This window comes from Wyeomyia smithii, chromosome 2 (genome assembly GCF_029784165.1).
Source record: "Wyeomyia smithii strain HCP4-BCI-WySm-NY-G18 chromosome 2, ASM2978416v1, whole genome shotgun sequence".
NCBI classification, from domain to species: Eukaryota; Metazoa; Arthropoda; class Insecta; order Diptera; family Culicidae; genus Wyeomyia; species Wyeomyia smithii.
This window is the reverse complement of record NC_073695.1, coordinates 225,212,087-225,236,745: the sequence shown is the minus strand read 5'-3', so window position 1 is coordinate 225,236,745 and position 24,659 is coordinate 225,212,087. Positions and strand designations below refer to the sequence as shown.

The 24,659-nt window shown below is 37.8% G+C and overlaps 1 protein-coding gene across 8 annotated transcripts in view; it reads right to left on the bottom strand.

Annotated features, from left to right (window-relative positions):
* Positions 1–6,308: 6,308 nt before the first annotated feature.
* The window catches only part of LOC129723435 (A-kinase anchor protein 9), a 70,264-nt gene continuing 51,913 nt past the window's right edge, over positions 6,309–24,659 (bottom strand). For 7 of the 8 annotated variants that reach the window (XM_055677652.1, XM_055677654.1, XM_055677655.1 and 4 more), the window contains 5 exons: positions 21,989–22,183; positions 21,457–21,930; positions 10,844–11,500; positions 10,666–10,701; positions 6,309–10,309 (listed from right to left, as the gene is read on the bottom strand). In XM_055677652.1, coding sequence (XP_055533627.1) covers positions 7,025–10,309; positions 10,666–10,701; positions 10,844–11,500; positions 21,457–21,930; positions 21,989–22,183 — 4,647 coding nt within the window. In that variant the 3' untranslated portion in view covers positions 6,309–7,024. The remainder of the gene's footprint in view (positions 10,310–10,665; positions 10,702–10,843; positions 11,501–21,456; positions 21,931–21,988; positions 22,184–24,659) is intronic. The other variant, XM_055677653.1, reaches the window with a different exon arrangement.

The window sequence follows — 24,659 nt, the reverse complement described above, 5'->3', positions numbered from 1 at the left end:
GATATTGTGCCGGCTGATTGTTGCATTTTTGAGCGCCTCGGAAGACCCTTATCAGGCACTTTGCTGACTGCCATTTGGACTCAGAAGTGTTGTGGTTGATTCATGTTTCAACCATTATCACAAATCGCCGCAGAAACCCCTTCCTATAGCTCGTAATCACTGCCAGATTCTCCGTCAAAAGTTTGACATGTTGGGTACCGTGAATTGGGGTTACTTTGATCACTTTTTTGATTGTATCTCAAATATTTTCAGAATATACTAAAAACAATTTTATTCGATTTTTTTAAAATAAGTACTGGCATGCATTGAAAAAGATTCAGTCACTACTTCAAAAGTTTAGCAACATTTTTGCTGTTTTTAAACATGCTCTAAAAATTTTACACCAATCATCATTCCGAGGTGACTTTGATCACTTCACTGTTTTGATGAATTTGGTGTAACACTTTGCTACTTTCACTAAATCGAACAGCCTTAAACGGCTTAAACGAGTTAATAAATATGGAAAGTAATATGGGGGCCATTCACATTCTACGTGAACAGTTTATAATGGCGAATGTATGAGATTCATACAAAATTTTTAGAATATATATGAATTGTTATCCACTGAGAGAGAAGGTGGTCTAAAATCATCAAAAACTAGTCCACGAGGAATATGACTTATGAAATTGGCTAAATTTGCATGTTACTTCACGTCTTGGGTTTTTGTTAAGAAGAAATATGTAATACGCTGTGGAGAATATTGGGACTCAACATTGCCTTTGAGGAAAAACTTGCAAAAATATTAATAAAATGTATTGTTATAATATTTGTTCATCTCAAGAACTAATCTGGGAACAAAATAAAAAAAAACTTTACGTATTGCAACTTGTTGTTTTGAATCTGCTTGAACCGATTGTTTGTATGCAACAAAAATCGCCAAAAATACACTTTATTTTCAATTAATATTTAGAAAAGGAAAAACACTCTTTAAATAGCAGGAAATGCATGAGTAGTAGCAATGCGAACATATATCCACGCATTCAGTGAAGATTACGACAAGTCCCAAGCACTACGAGCGCTTTTTTACCACATTTTCAAAAAAGAGGTACAGTGATCAAGGTCACCCCGATGATCAAAGTCACCCCAGTTTACGGTAGTTAAAAAACGCGGTACCCATCGTGCGCACAATTTCTTAATGTAAACAACAGTTACGAATGGAATTATCAACGCGTTCCTCTGAGATGAACAATGTTTTATCTAGCTCGCCCAATTTTATTTCGCGATCATTTAGCACAGCGGTTCTCAACCTGGGGTACGTCAAAGCAGTGACTACCATAACATGATCTATCACTACTCTCTCCCACTCTGCGAGAACATTCCAAGCCAGGGGGTACAATTGGTTTAGAAAATATCGCCAACGCGGATAAAAAAAAAGGTTGAGAACCGCTGATTTATGACTATTTCATTTTCATGATTGCTAAATAAACAGAAATACCATTACTTCGAAAGTAATAACTTGAGAACGAGTTGATAACATATCATGAAATTTTGACAGCATTTTAGTTGAGGTTGGTACAATCGAGTAACCCTAAACATTTCGATTTGCATCTCTGTGGCAAGCTAAAGGATTTTCAGCCCAAATATACTATATAACTTTAAATTGCAAATATTTTTTATCAAAACTCGATAAAAATTGTAGGAGGGGCAATAGTTGAAATTTACACAATTTAAGACACAAGCTGAATCTACAAATTTTAAATAAAATACTGGTCGGCAAAAGCAAAAAAAAATGAAATTAAGTACTTTCAACAAAAAAAACTTTTCCGTGAATTATACCTACATAAAATCCATCATTATATCAAACACAGACAAAGTAAAACGGTGAAATCTCAGAAGTAAGCTGTTCCGATTATGGTTTATGGCTATTTCAATCATTATACAAAACAGGCCTTTGCATTTCACCAATAATGCAAACTTTAAAGCAAATATTTTGCACAAGAAGTGCTCCTACATGAACCATAGATGCTATGGAAGCATTTTACTGAAAAATATACTGTCTGGGTTTCGAATATTTGACACCATTATCACTGCTTGAAAACGAGCCACGATAGCAATCGTATGGGAAATTCTAATTGAAATTGAGATTTCAATATAAATACATTCCATATTACTAATCAGAGCATTAAAATCAACACAAATTGAGATGCCATCATTCGTTGGCTAAGAACTAGTACTAATGCGTTTCTATTTTCAGGTACTTGCTTCGTTTTGATTTGGGATCGGCTAGCTCTAAAATTATTATTCAACTTTCTCGTTCTTAATTGCCAGAAATACTTTTCAAAACCTCTGTACTGTAGCTTTTAGCATAACAGTCCTATGTCGAAAACTAAGCAGTCGAGAAAAGCGCGATTGAAAGTATTTCGATATAATAATCTTTTTGGAAGAGTATGTTTGCTCTCATTACAAATTCTTTTTTACAAATTCACACGATTTATAAGGAACCCATCGATAAAAAAAAATTTTCGCACACCAGTCCTACGTTCGAGAGTGGCTGTTTATTTTTTTTTTTTCCAAACGCAGTTTCTTTTGACATTTTTTCGCTTATGTGCTCGAAGATGTCTGCTCATGAGTTACTGACGAATGATAGAAGTGAAAACGATAATTCTGAGGAGGACTCCATCGGTTACGGGGAAGCTGCTTCGGAACTGCTTCCGTCAACGCCTTAGCAATGTAATTATTTTTTGAAAATACTACACTACTACACTGATTCTAAATCTCAGTTTGGCGGAAATGTTCCGGTAATAAATGGACCCCGGAATTGAATAGGGGAATGTAATCCGGAACTACGGATATCCTTTGTTTAGATCGGAACTGGAAAAGCGCGCTGTTAACTGTAATTCTTCTAGTTGTTAATGATTATAGAAACACATCCGGACACACCTTTAAGAATGCTATTAATTGTCGATTTTTTTATTTAGTTGCAAAACCGAGTGTAAATATCTTAAAATAACTTTTATCATTATATTGTATTCTATGGTTGATGACTCGACACAATTATACAAAATAATGTAGAACCGATTTAATGGATGCTTTATATAGAGGGCAATTTCACGTTGAACTTCATTAAAAGGATTTCGATGAAAGGTTATATGCGAATAAAAAACTAGAACTGTTATGCTAATAATTAGGACGAAGTACATCCAGAGGACAAAAAAAATCGAGGACGTGGGGAACAAACCTTGTTTTTTATTGGCTATTCTTGAAGAGCATGCCAAAATTAACCCATTCTCGCAAAAAAAAAAACAAGAAAACACCCAAATTTAACATAGGACTGTTAAGCGAATAGCGGCAGTATAGAGTGTTACAGTTTTCGTTGACGATTCCCGTGTGCTCGGTAAGTGCGTAGAAAAGCTTCTCAGAAATGCGACGAGGACCCAGGATCGATTCTTAGATCTAGCTCTCCTCAATATCGAATTAGTGTGATCAAGATATTCAATACATCTCTTCGGAGATTCAATCCCGATTGAAGTGATTTTTTCTGCTGTTACGACACTATTTTAGACGTTATTTAATAAACGCATTTTAACTCTTCTTTTAATGCCATGTATGACTAGCCTCTCCCTCTCCTAGAAATTTTCCTTAGTTGCGCCCATGGAAGTGACACATTTCGTTCTCGAAAACCCCTACGTGTAATTTTTCACAGTAATCGATTCAGTAGTTTTTGAGTTCATAAAGACCCGGTAGGCAGACCCCTGGGCTTGGTGGTTGAGCTCCTATCTCGGGTTCTTATAGCTTTACGGAATCCCAAGATGGAGCCACAAAGCTATTGTATGAAAGTTTTGACAGGCCCAAAGCGCGTTCTCCCGGGTGGCGGATGGGAGTATTCATAAAAATTAATGTCAATTTTGAAAAATCTGTAAATCTGTAAAATACAGATTAATCTGTATATGTGGCATCCCTGTTTACAACGCGGTTTAAGTAATCTTAGTTCAAAGTTCCATTGAAATTTGAGAGACTTATACCAATTACTGGACGATTTTGTATAACGTTGTATCTTAAGAATATCGTTAATCGAACGAACTGATGATCACCGTTTTGATGGCGTGTTTTATAACAACAGCATTTGGAGCACCGTGACAGGTAGATTCAATTTTATTGTTTTCCCAACAGTTGTACGGTAGTTACCGGCTGCTATGAAGGCGTACATAGGCTCGTAAAATTCCAGCATAACTTCTTTTACTTTGATAATGTAACAATTTATCAAAACTATTAGGTGAAGGAACATATTCTAGTTTTTGCTTTGAGCAGCACAATTATCCAGTCATAAAGCGATTTTTTGGTGGCCTTATTCTAATCGATAACTCTACGGAATGAGCTTATTATACCATCTGCAGACCGATCAATCGTTGATTCGTACCACTAACCATCAATAACCTGGTAAGCACTTCATATATTTCCCAACAGGAGCAAACTTCGGATTAAAAACTATAAGTCGTCGAGAATATATAACATTTTTGAGGCTTTCGAGCCTAGGCAGATGTACAACCTGCATGATGTATTTTAGAAATAAATTTCCAAACATTTACCTCAGAAGATTTTTTCCAATTTTAAATACGATACCTTTTTCGGAGATCTTTGGCTAATACCACAGTTTCCAACAGGATTTTTCCTCCATCCTTGCGACATGCTTGACGTGGCAATTTCGCTGTTTTTTAATGCTCATTATGGCGAATGCAAGTCACGTAGAAATCGCACGAGTGATATTTTCATTTTGCGTATTTGTCTACAATAAAAAGCATACTTAACTTTGGGTTCTTGCGATTCTGGATGGTTTTGGTGCATCTGCTTTTCGGTGAGATCTGACAGAAGATATAGGTAAAGACCCCACAATTCGCCCACCCACTAATGAACTAATTGTTTACGGGGTTTGTTATTGAATTATGCCAAACAATAATTTATTTACAATCTCAGCTATTTCTTTTTTATGTTTAAACACGGTTATAAGGGTTGACACTTTATTGCGAACAATGAAAAAATAGGTGGGCGAATTTTGGGTACTCGGATAAAGTGGTCGAATTCTGGGGTCGTAACCCTAATCTTCTGAGAGCATGCTCTCTGCGATAATGTGAAACCGTTATATCGTACGATAAGATGTCATTCGTAATTGCATCACGACATTCCTAATTGCATCACGTCTCTCGTAAAAACATGTTTGGTTGATTTTTTTTTTCAACACAAACATAAACAATGTTTCTGTGTAAAAAAAAACAGTTAAATTTGCAAAATATTAGACTCTCCTGGCTCTATATTCATTAAGCTAAAAGGTACTCACCCGCAGTTGTCACTATAGTCAAAAGTGTTTTTGAAAAATTCCAACACACTTTTACTTAAACTTGTTTAAGGCCACAAGTTGAAATACGTAGCTTTTTATTTTTCTTGGGTTAGATTAGTCATAGCTGTACCGACGTCTTCTACGTACTTGCGTGCGCTACATGTTCTAGCTACAATACCTTTTCTGATTTTCTTCATTAAGATCCTAAAACATTTTATTCAAATGGATTCGATCTTCTTTTGAAATACTTAATCCACATTTCAATCTATGTCACTTTTTGTGTCCATCTCGCAGTCCGAAGATTAGAAATAGTGACTTCACAACGCCGGCAACTCTTCAGTGTTGAAGTGTTCGCCAGTTGGTTTAAATCTGAGGAATGTTTTTGGAACTATCCTCATCACCGTACAATTTTAAATTCCGAACACGTAAACTGTCGAAACAAAAGCGAAAAATGAGTTGGGCTTCATGACTCTGTTAAGTACAGTCGAATCCCTCTATAACGACACTTTTTATAGTGACAAATCTCGCTATAGTGACATTCTCAACAGTCCCTTCTGTTTTATACTAAAATTCTTCGTTTTATTGCGACATTTCGCTATCACGACCTTCCTCTATAACGGCATAACAAAACTAATACTTGTCATTCTTTATTGCGACAATAGTACAGTCGAATCTCTCTATAACGACATTGCTGAATCTATAACGACATTCTCAACGGTACCTTCTGTTCTACATATGCAAACATTCTTCGTACTATTACGACATTTCGCTATAACGACAGTCCCTATGAAGGGATTCGACTGCACGACCACGGTATGCTGTGACTACCTATTATGCGTTCAATTTGAATTTAAAGCAAATCTCAAAGATATTTCTCATGGAGACGCGTAGTATATAGTAATATTGTGGAGGAAACCCGATATACAAAGAGACCATACCGTCTCCTAGCTTCAGATCTTCGGATGCTTTAGAAAAAAACAGTGACAAAAACCGAACCTTTTCTAGACGATTGCCTTGTGTATTTGGTATATTACTGTTACATCTCTAAATAACTAACCAACTATTTCTGAATGATTAAAAAAAATGTCAATGCTATAGTAAAAAATCCGATTTGGGTGTCTTTCTAGAAACAATACTAACTAAACGAAAACGATAGATTCATTAAGTCTGAAAGATGATGAAGTTGGTTACAACAAATTAATGCAGTACAGTTGTAAAGGTACAATATGATACTAATGGTAATACAATATACAATACCTTCATATTCATCTAACAATTTGTGCTCTGCTTGTGTATGGGTATGTGTATGTATGTGTGTTTTTCCTAAACACAAAAATATATTCGATCCAGTAGCAGTTAACTCTACAAGTTTGATAAGGCACTATTGAAACGAGTTGTTTTTGCTAGTCAACAGCGTGACTGATAGCATTTATTGAGATCAACTGTGCACGGTGCAACCTCTTTTTTAAATTTTATTTTTCTCAACTACGATTTGTCCAATTGAGCCGCTTTCCAAAATGGAAAATATGAGCAACACCATATACTTTTAAAGTATGCTAGAGGGTTTCGTCAATAATTGACTAGATCTGATATAGTGGCAATGAAGAATGACAAAATAAAATGAATACTTTAGCTCACTTAAAACAATGGTAGTAGCAGATATACAAGAAGCTGCTATTCGTAAAAAAAATAGTTTAAAAGCGACTTCTAGCCCTATCGGTTGTTGTTGGTTCGATTGTACTGATCCTCTAGCCTTTCCCGTAGGTCGGCATTCATAAGCAGTTGTGATTCTGGCAGACGAAGATAGTGTCCAGAATATACCGCATCATGTTGCAATGGCTGCTGAACGACTACCGCCGGTCGATCTCGAGCCGGTGGGGACGCATTGTATTCTACGAAGTGGGAGTTGGGTGATCGGGCCCAGACGTTTGTACTGGCCGATTGTGATCGGCGGGGAGTGAATTGCTGCGAGAAGATAGCTTTTGCGCAAACACGTCGCCCGCCTTGCCACTTTCGTACAATGAATTTCATGCGCTCGATAGCAATCACTGCGGTAACGACGGCACGAAATGATCGTCGCTTCGAGCGGTGATAATCTTCTACAGCATCTGATTTAGGTAAACTGGGCAGCGATAAACCTTGGAGGTGTAAGTTTTGTGCATTCAAAAGTTGAAGGGCTTTAGTTTCGTTTTCTTCATAGGTGGTTAGCACAATTTGCAAATAGCGTTTTTGATGCACTAGAGCTTTTCGGTGGCTTTCCGACCGGAGATATTTGCCGAACAAGTGATTTGCCCGTTCTTCCAAATCGTCTCGATTGTAATGATTGCTATTACCACGCGCACTGAATCGTTCAAGTTCCTGGTTGCGCTGTTGCAACGCCTTTCGCTCTTCCATCAATAGCCGCAGGGTTTCGGCTTGTTGATGATTTTCACGAGCGTTTGCTTCTAACAGCCTGTTCATGTCGCGGAGCTTAGTAAGAAATTCTTCGGGAACCGATCCATTACCACCATCGAGTAAAGAGTTTTCTCTGCTCAGTGCTTCCGTCAACTTTGCCTCTCGCTGTTTTCTGCGCTCAACTTCAGACCGCAGGTTCTGTACGGTATCCCGCAGTTGATTGCGTTCTTGTTCCAGGTTATCAAGACGTTGACGCAATTCTTGGGATTCCAATGAATTTTGTCCGGAAGTTCGATCTCTTCGGAAAGATCGCATCGACTCTGCCTCCTGGAAGGCTTCGATTCGCTTTTCTAAGCTCTCAATTTCCTTATGTGCCAGCATCAACTTCTCCTGTTCATGATCAAGCTCAACTTCAAGACGTTCTTTTTCTTTGGTTACTCTCACCAATTCTCTTTTCACTTGATCTCCGTGTTCATTTCTATCGGAGATTTCTTTTTCAAAACGACTCCTTTCTCTTTCGAGCACACGCTGCAAATCAGCAGCCCTCTCTCGTTCACGTTCGTTCTGAGCGGTCAGGAACTTAATTTCACTCTCAAAGCGCGCAACCATTTCCGATTCGAATTCGTTGCTTCGGTTGAGTCTTCGTGATGGTGATTCGTGGGGTGATTTTCCTTTTATTAGTAGATAGTTATCAAACGATTTGGTTCGTTGAACGCCGGCCATTAGTGTTGATAGTCGTTCAGTTTTGCTCCTCTCTTCAGCAAGCAATTTTTGCAACGCACTCTCGTTATCGATTGCAGCTTCGAGGCGCAATCTCATTGCTTCGATAATTTCAGCATCTTGCGTTTGAATGTCGTTGGAATTATGTTTCTCAGAATCCAGCAGCTCTTGCAGCTTTACACACTTGTCTATTTGCATTTGTAATTGTTGTTTCAAATCATGCAGTTCCTGGGCGGCTCTTTGCTCTTTTTTACTGTTTCTAGCTGAATTTTCCTCTTCTGAAGCCACGTCATCGCTTTCAATTACTTTCATTAGACTAGAATCTAGCTGAGCCGAGTAATTTAGCTCTTTTTCCAACTGTTCTGCTATTTCTTCCACGGAAAATGGTTTCGGACTAGAGGAATTATCGCTTCGTTGCAGTTGCACCTTCAATCGCTCGATTTCAGCTTGCAAAGCTACATTTCGAGTCTGCTCTTCTCGAAGCTTAGTACTCAAACCGCTGTTATTTTCCTGCATTTTGTTCTGAATCTTTGATAAGGCTTCATGCAAGCTGTTACCATCGTCTCCGATTTGTTGAATGATAATTTCCTTCTCTCTCAGTTGCGCCTTCAAATCTTCCGCATCCTGTTGGCAGCTAGTTAGGTCAATTCTTACTCGTTCTAGTGCTAGCATTTTTTCCGTTAGTAGCACCTTAGTTTCGTGCAGTTCTTCCTCAAACTTTTCACAGTTTTGCTTCAAGAACTGGACATACGAAGGATTGGACGTCGAATTGCTGGAACTTTTCGCAATCTCGTTTTTCAAACGATTGATATCCTCGTTCAAAAACCGATTGTCTTCGTTCAAAATCTCGATGTCGTGCAGCCGATCTTTGTAGCTGCCCTGTAAAATCTTTAACTCGGTTTCTTTAGCTTCTAGCGAACGCAATTGTTCGGTGTATTTTTCCTCATTTTTAGTGTAGTTCGAAATATCTTTTTCTAACTTAGACATCAGTTCGTTCTTATGTCCGATTGTTTTATTTAGTGACTCTATCTGCTGGTTTAGGGTGTCCAGAAGCATATGATTCTTTTGTTGTTCTGTCTTAAGCAAAACCGATTCTTGGGTTTGCTGCTCTAGTTCTTCGCGCAGCTTAGCATACAACTCTCTCAACTCTGATATTTCTTTTTCTTTACTAGCAATCGTTTCTACAGCCTCTTTGAGTTTATTATCTTTAAGCTTCAAACTTTCGGCGATAGTGTCTAACTTATGCAGATTAGTTTTGATAGTTTCTAGCTCATCCTTCAATTCTTTCTTTTCCTGAAGCAAATCTTCGTACAGTTTATTTCTGGCAGCCAACTCGACTTGCAAGTCCGCTATTTCATCAACCTTTTCCGTCACTTTGTTTTGCATTTTTTCTATTGTATCATTTTTTTCCTTGGTGATCCTATCTAAACTCATTTTTAACGATTCTAACTCATTAGCTATTGGGAGAGATTCATGCTCGCCAGTGACCAATTCAATCGGTGCTTCTTGGATCTCTTCCGTCTCGTCATCTTCCTGTATTTCCTCGATGAAGGCTGGCTCCCGGAAGCGATCACCAGCAGAGCCGAGGGTAGATCTGGACTCACCCACCAGCGAAAAATTTATATGCCTAGGGAAAAATTCGGGCGTACCTGCACTACTAATACCGGTCGACGCCGTTGGTCGAGGATACGTCGCCGAAAGATCCTGATACAAGAACGGTGAACCAGCCCCGAAGCTGGGAACTTGGAAAAGTGCGGGCCTTGGCAGTGGGGGCGCTAGGGACGGGTCATGATCGGATCCGGCGGTGGTTGGAACACTACTCTGAGGAGCAGTTGTCGATGCCGGTGTTGTTTCTTTGGAGTGAAAAACAGTTTTGGATGTCTCCTGGTAGAGAAATGAAAATAAAATTTAGTTAGAATGACAGGTTAAAGAATTTAGGTTTAACAATCGCTTTTAGCATTTGGGTTAGTCCTGCTACTTCAAGGTGAAAACGTGGTCACTTCCGATTAAATAAAACTACTTTTGGGATTGTCCAATGGATGAAATGTGTTAAGAAGATCTCAAAGTACACAATTATGAGCAATTAAACTTAAGCGAGCGAAAAAATATTAGGAATAGATTCTACAGGATACAAAAAAAATTATTCAAGACTCACGGGTCTATAAAGGTGAGTTAATTAACTGACAAACAATGAAAACATATGTAATTAGAAAAGCGAAAATAATATAACTTTAGAACACCTTTATCGACACGACACAGCAGTCCGTCCAGTGCATCTGAATCAGACACGACGGAGGAAGAGTATCTGGATTAGTGGTACGTTATGGGCAAGACAGGAGGAGGCAGAACGTAAACATAAACAGAAACAGATATTCAACTCTTAAAAACATAGAACGATGCGGTTCGATTGCAACTTACCATAGGGATGCTGTGGGCTGGGAAAAATGATGCGCTCTGTTCGGGTACGCGCCGCATCACCATATCCGACTCGTCACAATCGGTGATAGAGACAATGTCGCTCAATGTGCGAGCGTTATCTTCCTCCTTGTGGCTTGGGATTGCGGAACCCTGCGTGCGATGTCCTTGCTGCGACTGCAACTGAGCAAGCTCCTCCTTCAGCTGATCAATTTCGTCGTTCTTCTCTGCTAGCATTGTATCCATCAGATCGGATAGATCCGCTCTGTTGATCATTTCATTTTGGATCTTATTCTTGAGCAGTTGAATCTCATTGCATTTGGCCTGCAACTCCGTCTCGAGCGATAGCTCGAATTGGCTTCGATCATTTTTAGCTTGATTCATTGCTAGTTCTTTCTCATGTCGCTCGATCACTTGTTGACTATTTTCGAGGAAATTTTTGAGATTTGCAATTTGCTTATCACGAGTCTGTAGCGTTTCTTTCACGTTTACCAATTCGTTCTGCAGGTCGTGCACTTTAACACTGAGATGCGATGTGCCCTGGCGGTGCAGTTCCTCGGCCCGGAGTCGCTGCTCGTCAAGCTTCGATTGAAGCGTGGTTATCTTGAGCGATTGCTCCGACATCCTCTCCTGCAGCACATCGCGCTCGTGCGTTAGTTCCTGTATATATCAAAGAGCACACGGATAAAAAACGAATGAAAAATGAGTTCAACGGCACAGAAGAAAAATTATGGTAATGAAATGGATGGCACAGATTTTGGAATGGGAAATATGTTTGTTTACTCGTCGAAATCCCTTTCCCGGTGTTTGCGCTTCATTGTGCGTCGTGTCTTTATAAATAGCCCTGGAAACATCATCACGAGAAACGAGAAGCATGCGATGAATTTGTAATCTTTGAACTCGATGGCCCGTTCGACGCAGCAGCGGCTAAGAAAAATCCAAACTGCCAGCACGACAAATCGGGTGGAATGTAAGGCACAATTTGGAGTCAAATTGCCTGTCATTCAATGCCATGACATCAGTCAACAAGACTCAAGGCCATAAGGACTGTTGAGACGAAAAACCGGTAAAATTCGATGGGAAGTACAATGAAAATGTCCTTATCACTGGTGCTTGGCAATTTGTTCAATTCAGTTTCAATCAATGTGCTTCAAATAAATTGTACAACAAAAATGGTTGAGCACGAAATGCCATAACAAATCTCTCTGTATTGATTTTATTTGAAAACTTCCTCTGTAGCTGATGCTACTTATAGATAAATGTTGAATCAAGCGTCAAAAATAATGTGCTTTAAAACTTTGTCTAATACCTTTAACTGAAATTGTTTTCCAGTTTATACAAAGCGAATGAACCCGTGAGGACTCTCCTCCCAACAGTCGACATGCCGCCACTAGGCAACGCAATATAATTTCGTGATAATTGGATTAATGCTTCCTGGGATAAGGCTGAGCCGGCATCGTATAATCTCACTGCCGCAGCAGTTGTACGGGCATTTTTCTGGTTGCACCACCCACTGACAAATAACAACAGCATCACCTGGGGCCGGATAGAATCAAGACAATTGTCAGGAGTTTTTAATTTGCACACGAGTGCCACTTACCCCGAACGGCTCCGGGAGCTTCTTGAAGCCGTTTACCGTGGTGAACATTTATCGTCGGTAACTTTTATCTGCAGCGGAAAAATGTTTAGCACTTTAGCCGAGATTGCAGCAGCGGTAATTATGGTTATACCATTTGCTGTTTTTCTGATTCATAGGCAGGCGAGCAGCGGAAGTTGTAGCCTTAATAATGCGAAACCAGTGAAAAAGGGAGCACTAATGGAAATTTTATCACATATAGCCGGTTTCTCACTATTTATCTTCAAAGATTAAAGAAAGCACCAGGTTTAATATATATATATATATATATATATATATATATATATATATATATATATATATATATATATATATATATATATATATATATATATATATATATATATATATATATATATATATATATATATATATATATATATATATATATATATATATATATATATATATATATATATATATATATATATATATTTTTAATAAACAAAGCTTTAGCAGAAGTTCAAAAAGTTTTTCATTATTAATCATTTTGAATTTAAACATCCCAAAATTATTGACAATGTGGTATGAGTTTTCGTGCCTTTCAAAAAAATTTAACAAATATCAAAATCTTAACAAATATCAATTACAAATGCTTCATTGATTATGTGAAGAAAAAAATGCTTCATTGCTGTAATCGATCTCTAACTGGGACTTAACCTTGTTATGATCCTGTGATTTGGAAAATCCTCAAAAAAAATTAGAAGTGGTATTCGAAAATTGGAAATGAAAACAATTTTTCCGGAAACTAAACGCTCGATATCAAAATTTTGACGAATCAGTAAATTTTAAATTTAATTTAACGCTATCATGTAACGAAATTTCATCGAACTGTTTCTAGAGGGGATTTGTTGGAACAATTATTTTATTGTTGCCAACTGTTTTGTGGTACGGGAAGGATATGAAATTTAGGAAACAGCATAGAAATTGTAGATATTCAAATAAAATTATGAAAGAACATGCGGTATATGTAAATACAATATGTAGTGTGTAATTCACTGTGATTTCTTAAACAAATTTTCTTTTTTTCAGCGCAGGAAATAGTCCCGAGTACAAAATCCGGGGCTTCAAGTTTTGGGATTATATCCTGCGCCGAGTAAATAATTTTTCTAGCATCTAAATGGTGTGTTTGATCGGTACAGTGTCTTCGGCAGAGTTGTAGATAATATTTTTTTCCTTTAAAAAAATATACCTATATTGGAGTTTTTTTGATAAATTACATTTTTGTATTTCTATAACTTCAGTTAACTATTATTAACTATAGAAATAAGCTTTGCGAGGGTTTTCAGGGTTATTGCCCATAGAAACATCTTTGCAAAGTGTCAGCCAAATCAAAAACGGGCAATTAAAATGATTACCCGTTTTTTGTGGATTTGCGCATAACCTACCTCGTGACCAACCAGCAATTATTACGTTAAGCTTCTAATGGAATACTTCTGTTACATTAATCTATAGTTGATTTTTTGAATGAAACATTAGCCTTCCCCAGTCACACTATCTGAAATGCCAAAGCATTGCTATTGGCCACATGTTTCATTCAGAAAGCTAATGCATATTACGAAACCAGCTGGTCTACTGGTTGAATTAGCATAAATTGGAGTATGCAAACAACACCATGTTTAGATTATGCTTGGATTATGATGCCTAACGCATTCAATGCATCAAATGGATTAACACCAATTGCCGTTCGAGCCGCATAGTTCACACTTCTTGTTTACGTTCTAGTTCAACAGACTTTTCCGGCATTCCCATCACTTGCAGACGTAAACAACAGAATCATCACATATCGAAACAAAGCTATTGCATAGACGTTGCAGGCATGGTGCGCAACGATTCGCTGTACTAAAATCTACGTCTGCACACTCAATTAATGTGTCCTCCGCTGCTCCCTCGTTATGAATATTGTACTATTTTTAAATCGATTACACGCACACACCACTCGTGACGTATTTTTGCACAAATGTTCTTTCTGCGAGCTTTCAAAATTATGTTGAGTTTCTGGTTTTAAATCAGACCTAACCAGATTCTATTCCATCAAAATTAAATTATTTTCACCAGCTAAGCAGTACTCTTCGTTCCGTTACTAGATTTCGTTTCTAGGTTTGCGAGAAAAATAAAAAAAAATCAAATCAAATCCCGCGAGACAAATTGCACGCTGCCTTCCTTCCCGACTGTAACAGCCGAAGTCAATGACTGAGTTTCACCTCATCAGATAAACTCTCGTGGGCATTCGTTCTACATAGGGGATTACGATGCGCATGCGTAGCAGCTTCAACTTCCATGCGTCTCCTGAGTTGCGTTCAACAAGCGACAAGAACGTCTCACTTCTCACTCGGCAATTTAAATTGAATGTAGTCAAATGTAGTTTGCTTTCATTACAATAAGGGGGGTTGAAATGTGACACTTACTAGTAACATCATTCTTCAAAATAGTTCTTACCTATTTGAATAACACAAACAACTTAGCTAGAATTCTAACACTCATTCGACATGCAAACGAGATTGGAGAATCTCGAATCCGACACCTACTACATCGAACAGAGAACCTTTTCATGTAACGCTACGATTGAGCATATTTTTCAAAATTTCGAAGCATGCCCTAATGCTACCCGTATAATTCATGGACGAATGTCATCATGACGCTAAAAATAGTCCTGCTGCTGAACTTCAATTATACAAGAGTTACCGACCGAACTGCACGTCATAATATTTTGCCGATTAACGTCAGCATGGGTTTCGCTACGCGGAGGGTTTACGGCGGTATTTAGACACGACCTATAAAATTTTGATCTTTCTTTTAAACAAAAGTTTGTTTTTCAAAGAATGGAATCTTTGTTTATTCTTTAACAATGACCTGGATAATTTGCAGCGTTTGTTGGCAGAGTGACTGATTGATTTCATTCAAAGCAACAAATACTACAAGGTTGTAAAGGGTGCGGGCATATTTATTTCATTCAACTTCAATGCCATAAACCATACGCTCGTACCTTACGCTTAACTCCCCTCATTAAGTTTTGTACAACATATGGCTGCAGTTTTTTTTTTGTACGGAAACCCACTTTTTCTTCATGTACCTTTCAGATGTGACCTCCTCAGGAAGATTTTGTGATGACTGCTTCATAATAGCCCAGTATTTTTCGATAGGCCTTATTTCTGGTGCGCTGGGGGGTTTGTGTCCTTGGGTACGAAAGTGATCCGGTTGTCTTTGTACCACTCCAGGATATAATTTGAATAGTGGCACGAAGCCAGTTCCGGCCAGAAAATCCTAGGTCCCTCGTGTTCCTTCAAGAGAGGAAGCAGACGCTTCTGTAGATACTCCTTGAGGTAGATCTCCTGATTTACAGTCTCGGTAGGCACGAATGGCGCACTCTTTTTGGCACAAAAGCAGATCGCTTGTCATATCATTTCTTGGCATCAAAGTTGTGCTGGGCAGTCAAGAACTGTAGCACCGGAAGCTGCCGAAAACTGCCGGAAGTCCATCTTGGCGTCTCATCATCCACAATGAAGCTACGTCAGCATCTGGGTGTACAGTTCCCGGGGCCGTGACTTTCCTACCGTATTTTACCGTTCGTCACGATTTAAAGCCATCTGCTTTTTGTACGTATACAGTCCCTTACGGTCCTTGGCTCTCTGAACGAATGACTTGAACAGATTCCCGCATTTCTCCTCTCCTTCGATGCTAATAGTTTCGCAGTAATATTTAATCACACGACTCATCGTTGACTGCAGTATTTCGAGTTGTTTCCCGATGTTCCGATAAGCGCTTTGACGATTTTTCAAATGCTTGTGCAAAATCAAATCGCAACGTTGCTTTTCGGGTAACGGCCTTTTTACCAATTTTTGAAAAACTGACAGCGATAAAAATACACTGCAAAATATTTCCGCCCAAATTTTTAAGAGCAAATACTCAATGGGTAATTTGCTACAGCGTTTTTCCCCGTGATGTAATTTGATGTGAGACAGCTTTTATTCCTAGCGGTTGTATGAAATAGTGTCGTAGGACGTAGGACCAGTGTAGGTAAAGAACTTTTTAGTAACAAAGCCATAGTATCGACTTTGACAAGCGCGTGTTCGTAGGTTCGAATCTTGATAGAATCAGGCCAGTTATTCAGGGGCGTCCATGTTGATTCTTAGGATTTCTATAAATCTATTTTTCGTGATATATTCTACAACACCCGAATAAATTTAATTAACATTTTTCGATGCCTGTCGTGGTTGTTAAATGAGTTACATAAATTTGATCTGATGCAAAACAAAATTAATTCTATTCAATATTTTTAAATTAATATTCAACTCCCAAAATTCATCCCTTGACAACTTTCCTTTAAGCTTCCCTTCCTAGTCATTGCGGTACGTCCATGAGCGTTCAGAAGAAAAAAGTTATAAATGCTAGACATGGACGAAATTTGTTAGAAATACTTATTTTCCTTAAGAGTGCCTCTTTTGATTTTTTTTCAGAAGAGTTTCAGACAACTCAATGGTCTATCTAAAAATAATTAATAATAATTGATAATTCGTGCGGAAAACGAACACTGAACACAAAATCCCGTACGTGCGGTCAGAAGGACCAAACGGAACCGTGTTTAATAACCGATTGATTTAATTAACGACAATTACTTTAACGCTAGCCCTAAAGTGAATCCGCGAGAGACAATTTCCCCTCGCGAATCCACCATCAATCCTTGTTACCCTAATGGCTTTCCCTCGGCCTTTTATCTATTTTAGTACAGTTTTTCGTGGGTTTAATCCCACTTAGTCTAATTCTACCGAGAGCGGTGAGCCGTGCGCTCTGCCGCTCCGTCGTGTTTGTAAACAACACCGGTAACTCACCCTCGCGCATGCAGCGAAGGGTTAACGGCTCATCAAGTATCGTATCGCGGGCTCTTGTTTGGTTAATTGTGCTTACGGGTGGCGGTTTTCGTCACCCAAGCCAAGCGGAAGACGTGGCTTCAACTGTAAGCAAGTCCTGACCTACTTTCATCCCAGCTGAAGGCTGTGTCAACATACGAAGAATCCGGTAGAGAACCGGGTTCTAAATATGCCACCTAATGTGACGGAACCCTGTAGGAGTAAAACCCAAAGACCACGGGTGCCGTTACATTTGTTTCAATATTTTTGAATAAAAGACCAGACAACTTTCCTCTAACTCTTGCCGTTATTTAGATATAACAAATAAAATTATCAATGAATGTTCTCAACTTGATAAATAGGTGTTTATAATTTTTCTAGAATTACATTAACTTAATTATGAAAATAAATCACATTTTTTGTTATAGAGTTCTAGTTATAACGTGTAATTTAGCAAACGAAATTAAGAATGAAAGAAGACGGCAAAAGCAAAGAAGGGCAAACAAACAATGACTCAGAGCCATTCCGGACGCCGCTACATAGAACCATGGACGAGATATTTGCTGTGTGATGCTGTTTTTCATTCGCTACGTGCCGAGCCGAAAACGAGCATCGAACACCGAGTGCGTGATAGGTTAAGAAGCTGCATGTTTTCTGCTGCCTGTAACAATTGGTTTTCTTTCAAGCTTCAGAACAATTTCACAAAACAATGGGCAACCATTTTAATCAATCATTTTTAATCTGGCTGACACTTTGCGCAAAAGATCACAACGATCTGGCTCGAAAAATATTTATAACCCTCAATATCATTTCTACATAAACCTCTTTCAAAAATCATTCAAAAGAATATTATTAATAACACACAAAATGACGCCTTTAGCCCATGAGAACATCTGCGCATTACTTCAACCAAATCAAAAAGAACAATTATGAAAAATATTAAAATTGGAATATTTTCTATAAAATAACAGTAAAAACATTCTCAAAGCAAATCATTAAATTGTCTGCTTGAGAAAATTGCTAAGAACTTTTCAGAAAAAACTTTATCTTCGAGACAACAAAACAGTCTGGACTCATGGAAGCAAACATTAGTTGAGCTGTTAGAACGGGGAGGTACCTACTCACGTAGTCTGTGCTAGGCGTGCTAGCATGTGATTATTTCATCGTACGCGAAAACTCAACCTTGAAATTTTGCATCCATTTCCACTGCATGTCACAAAGTTGTTTATCTCTGTTGTACTCACACCAGTTTTATTAAAATAAGGACTTATTTTTGTTAGAAGAAAAGTCAACAGGGGTACCATAGAATGCAGGAAGGGTACGTGGTGGAAAGCCTGGGAATAAAGTCCTTTGACAACCAAATGGAGTGATTTTACTAAGATTCGAACCCACGACCACCCGCTTACCAAAGCGGACTCTGTAATCTTGCGGCTACGGAGCTTCCCTATTGTGAGATATGCCCGGGTGTCTACTGTATACCGCACTTCTATTATTAGCAATACCACTATTAAGAAGGGACATGCCGTATTATTCTTTTATACGTGCTTGCGTGTAATATGGTTGGACCCCCTTACTGATCTACTATACTGAGCCTCGTTCCTCCCGCCAAATATCTCCGATTATAATTTCGTGGAAAAGTTTCGTTGGGCGTCCTTCTGGTCAGTTTTATTATAAGAGTAACTAATATTGTTAAGAGGAAGTCACACCAAGGTATTATAGAATTAAGCGTAAATCCTTTTTGACATCGAATGGCCTTATTCTACTAAGATTCGAACCCACGACTATTTGCTTAACAAAGCGGACTCCGTAACCTTGCGACTATGCAGCTTTCACAATCATTTTTTAACTCCTGGGTATTTTTTCCTAGATCATTAGATGCGATTAGATGTAAGATAATATTAACAATTCTAAAATATTGTTTTTCTCAAAACCTTCTTTTCGATTTTTCCAATTTTTTTAAGATAACTAAAACCGTTTTCAAACCGCGACAACCAATATATAATATCAATATATCGTCAGTTGAATTTAAGATGGCAAACGTTGCTGAATATTTTTAAGATTTATCCCACAAAAATCCGTTTCAAATTGTAGATCAGATTTAAAATATCCTAAGGAAAGGATGAAAAAATGAAGTTTCAATACGTACAACTTGCTCATAATATGCACATAACAGATCCAAATAGGTTTGATGATAAGGCAGCTCCCATAAATCACGTAACGAGGGGGAGAGGGGGGTATCCTTGGGCGTTACGATTTGTTACATAGGGAGGGGGAAGACCAGCGTTACGTTACAAAAAATCTCTGGAGAGACTCTCCAAAAACGAGCATTTCAAGTCAGTAATTTCTTCTACAGCGTTACTTAATTTTCATGGAGCGGTAGGTGCTGGTGTTGGCGTTACGTTTCGTTACATATAAGGGGTGGGGTTTTTGCGTTACGTAATTTATATATGTCGCCTAAGGAAAATCTTAAAATTTGAAATTTTTGTGGAAATGAAAACAAAAAATAAACGCGTTTTTCTCAAAACTTTCGATTTTAAATTGGGCCAGTCTGAAACTCGACTGACGATATAAAGACAATTTTTTTCGAATTAGAGACCGTCACGTTCGATCCGGCGTAAAAAAAATGTTCTTGATACACTCTATATTTAGAGTATACAAAATTTGTGGAAAATTGTCCACTTATTCCACATCTAGTTTTTTGTGTTGAATTTGAAAAACCTTTGACTAGAAGCTCCTGAATATTTATTGTGGGAAAAAAGTTTGATCAAGGAACATAACAAATTCTGATTTTGAAAAAGTTAAAAATGGTAAAAGGCTCAATGTTGTGAGATCTTTAAAAAGACGAGTAATATATACGCACTAAAGTTATACCCGTATAAGCGAACTTTATGATAAAGCAACGTCGAACAATAGAAAATTTTTAATCTATTTACGAACCAAATCTGATCTCGACTAGACTTATTAGCACTGGGAAAGAAAAAAAACACTTTGTTGTGTTTACTGAAAACCTCAGGTTAAGACGACTCAAAAAAGGCCAGTTTTGAAGCTTGAATCAAATGGTTAATTTAAATAACAACAATTTTCAAGGTTGCTATAGTGGCCACGATTAACGGTCAAACAGGTAGCTGAGCTTTTAAAAAATATTTGCTTCAAGTCGTGACGATCTTTCAGTGAACAATCATTGGAAGCTATTAGTAGAATCAGGCCTTTGTTTAGATTAAAAGTTAAAAATTTAAATTTATAAAAAAAACTGTTATTTTCATAGATATCCAAGCAACTGGCAACTTTTCCGGCTAAAAGTTATATATCTTTTGTATTTCATTTCCTTTAATAGCATTATTCAGAATGTACAAAAGTAATCAAAAGCTGATCGAAATAAATTTGAAATTATTTCTTAAGAATGCTGTAACTCGAGCTTTGCTCATAATACCTCTGAGTCGGTGTTTTTCATGGAAAATTTTCTCAGATTGATGGAATTTGAAGTCAGAATATTCTCATTTGACGAAAAACGCAATTTAATTTTTCATACGCAAAAATAACATAACGGGCATCACTACCGCTCAAAATTAATCTCTTTTATTTATTGACTAATTTCTTTTAAAGTTTCTAGAATTTCATTGATATAAAACATCCGGAGATATAAAAAAAAAACATAGAAAAGAAGAGCCCTTAAACCAGCGAAAATTTGACATTGTTTCCTAAAATTGCCGTTACTCGAGTTTTGCCCATAACACCTTGGGGTGATGTGTAAATTTTTCTCAACAATACAATTAAATAATCAATTTCAAAATACAGTCATTTCCCGCAAAATGCAATCTAATTTTTGATGTGCAAAAAGAATACCAGTCCAACGTAGCGAGGAGTAATCCAATCGGTAGTTGGATTTTTTGTTGTTTGCGCGAAATCTGAGAATATCGTTGACAATGATTGAAGAGGAAATCATTCTTATTTTTCTTCGTGTGTGTGATCACACAAGCAATAAATAATAATCAGAAAGGCATTTGCGAAAGTTGAACATGTTATTGACTCTCTTTTTTTCTATTGGCCCGAATGAAACTTAGATTACAGGAGACTGATAAGTGATTGAAAAATGAAAAATCAACCCTAAATAGCACTACTATAGCAAAACTTACCGCGTAACTGCCCCGCACGTTGGCGATTTGCATCTCCAAATCGTTGATACGTTTGATTGCGACATCCTCGATCCGGGTGTGTCGATGAAGCTTGTCGAATATCCGCTGCACCTCATCGACCGGTAGCGACATGGGTTGTGCTACAGCTTCGCCTTCTTGGGACTTCTTCCTTCGAAGTGGACTTTCTTGGTTTACAGAAATATCCTCCGAAGGACTACTGCACACCAGCGAAGCAGCCGATTCGGAATGCAGGGTTTCGAGATTTTTGGTTTTCTTTTCCAGTGTTTCTTCAATATCGCGAAGCTGCACGGTCAAAGCCTCGAGAACCAAGCTTTGCTCCACAGTTGGTCTACTTTGCCGTAGTTCTTCTTCGAGCTTAGCTATCTTCTCATTGTGACCTTTGCTCATGCCATCCGCCTCCTGATGCAAGGACTCGTTCTGACGGTTTTGCGCGTCTATGTAAAGTTCCAGTTCCTGATCAATAGCAAGAGTTAAGAATTTTCCTAGAAAAACGTGGTTATCTAAATACTACCTTCACTTTAGAATGCAACACATGTTCGTTAATCGATTTGCTTTCAACTTGCGTTTCTAGATCGGTTATGATCTCGCGCAGCGTGAATCCCTTGTCAATGGAGTCTTTAAGATCGTTCTCCAGCTTTCTAATTTTGTCATCTCTTTCTCCGACCTGGGTAGTCAAATCTTTCAACTGTTGTTCGGTAGCCTCCAACTATACACAACGTTTTGGAGAAAATATATCACTTCGGTTCAACCTTCTTTAATACTTGTCTACAAGCGTCAACTTTACATTATGTCATGCACAAACATTACATTAAAAGTTCACCGAGAAAACGGCACTGGGTAAAAATCATGCTCACTCGAGATTAGCGGTATAACTTATCTCCAGACTAACAAGAAGCGGCTAATGTTTGCGCTCGAATGGGGAAGCAATTAGCAAAATACGCTCAATGCAAATGGATGACAAAAAAAACATTACCATGCTTCGACAGCGGATGCATCGGACATAGGTTTGATCTATAACAAAACGGAAAAGAATCAGATCCAAAGTATGTAGAACAAATACAGTTTGATTGAATGGTGAAGATATGAGTAACGAGCAGCAGCAGCAATAACGAGCATAGATTAGCTAGCAAACAGTGAACGGAAATGAAGATGCGAAGAGGTGCACATTTGTACAGAAAAGTTTTAATGACAATAATGAAAAACAGAACGTGAACTTTAAAGAATAAAAATATTTTAGTATTCGAATTGGCTGTTTGGAAGAAAGTGTTGAACAGTGCGTCTTGAACTGTCCTACAGATCAGACGTTTTTTCGGTTGCTTGTGGACTGGTCTTTGACTGCCTATAGCTTCAAAGTTTGTGTTTTGACAGTGTGTCTTTTAAAGACTACCTGAAAGTTATTTCCCATCAGTCTTTCTCAAGACTACCTACTTTTGAATTTAACATTTGTTTTAACTTTTTTCGTATCACCTGAAATGGCTGGACGGAAAAAGAAACCTCGCATCGCTGCGGGGAGGAAAAGAGAGGCATCTCTTTCTGACACTTCGAGTGTGTGTAGTGACAATCCTTTTGATATTTTGCCTGAGCAAGAAGCTGGTGAAATGGAAGTTATTAATAATGAAACTATACAAAATATAAAATCTTTAAAAAAGGAGAAAGTTCCACCTATTGTGGTAACTATTTCTTCTGAATTTAATATATTCAAAAAGGAACTTTCAACGTTTGTTTCTGACGTTAAAGTTACCTATCAAATTGGCCGTAGAGGTGAATGCCGCTTATTAGCCGACTCAGTAAAGGGTCGTGATCGTCTTGTTCAGTATTTAACTGACAAGATGTACAAATTCTTTACATATGACACCAAGAACGCCAAGCCGTTCAAGGTTGTCTTGAAAGGTCTCACCAACGATCAAACCGTTGATGAGATCAAACTTACTTTAACAGAATTACTTGGCATAGCCCCTACCCAAGTAATTCTAATGAAACAAAAATCACGAGGCGAAAACAGTCAGAGAACTGGAATTTCCCTTGTTAATTATTTAATTCATTTTAACCGCAATGAGGTTAACAACTTAAAATTTTTTGAAAAAGCACATGCATTGTATAATGTGCGTGTAAAGTGGGAAATTTATAGGAAGTATGGCGGAGGTGAAAAGCATATCACCCAATGCCGTACTTGCCAACGTTATGGCCATGGTTCCAAATTCTGTAACATGGACCAAAAATGTCTTAATTGTGGAGACTCTTCTCACAAAAAGGACACATGTCCTGTGAAAGAGAGTAAAAATTTTCGCTGTGCGAATTGTAACGGCAACCATATGTCAAATTTTTATCAATGCCCAGTCCGTTTAGCAATTGTTAAGGCAAGGCAAGGTAAACAAAATTCAATTTCTCAATTAAAACCAACTTCAAAACAAAATTCTCCAAGCGTACCAGTGACGCATAGTTTACCTACTCCTTTGCATACCCGTTTAACTTATGCACAGGTTACAGGTAGTTCGAACATTATACCGCCTAGTGTTGGTAGTTCGAAAATGACCGTTAATATGGGTAAGCAAAACACGCTAGAAAATAATTGTACACCTATTACTCCAGCTAATATTGCTGCCGAAAATATTTTTTCTAATGTCAACTGCCTGGGGCCTATTACGGCAGGTAAACTTTCTTTTTTGCAACAGGCAATGTTCGATCTTATGAACGTCATGTTGCAGGCAAAATCAATGTTTGAAGCCATTCAAATAGGCACAAATTTTACTATTAAAATTGTTTCTAATTTAAAATTTAGCAATGATTTTAAATAAAACAATTAAAATATTAAATTGGAATGCTCGCTCATTGAAGGCCAATGAGAATGAGCTTTTTAATTTTTTAACAGTAAATAATGTGCATATTGCAATTATTACTGAGACATTTTTGAAACCTAACATAAAATTAAAATATGATCCCAATTACGTGGTTCATAGATATGATAGGATTCAGGGTTCCGGCGGTGGAGTTGCAATTGTTATAGAAATCGTTCGTATTATAGAAATCGTTCGAAATTTTTCATAATCGGCGATTTTAACGCTAAACATCGTTCATGGAATAATTCTCAAAGTAATTCCAATGGCAAAATTTTATTCAATGATTGTTCTTCAGGATACTATTCTATTTTGTCTCCGAATAGTCCTACATGCTTTTTTTCTGTA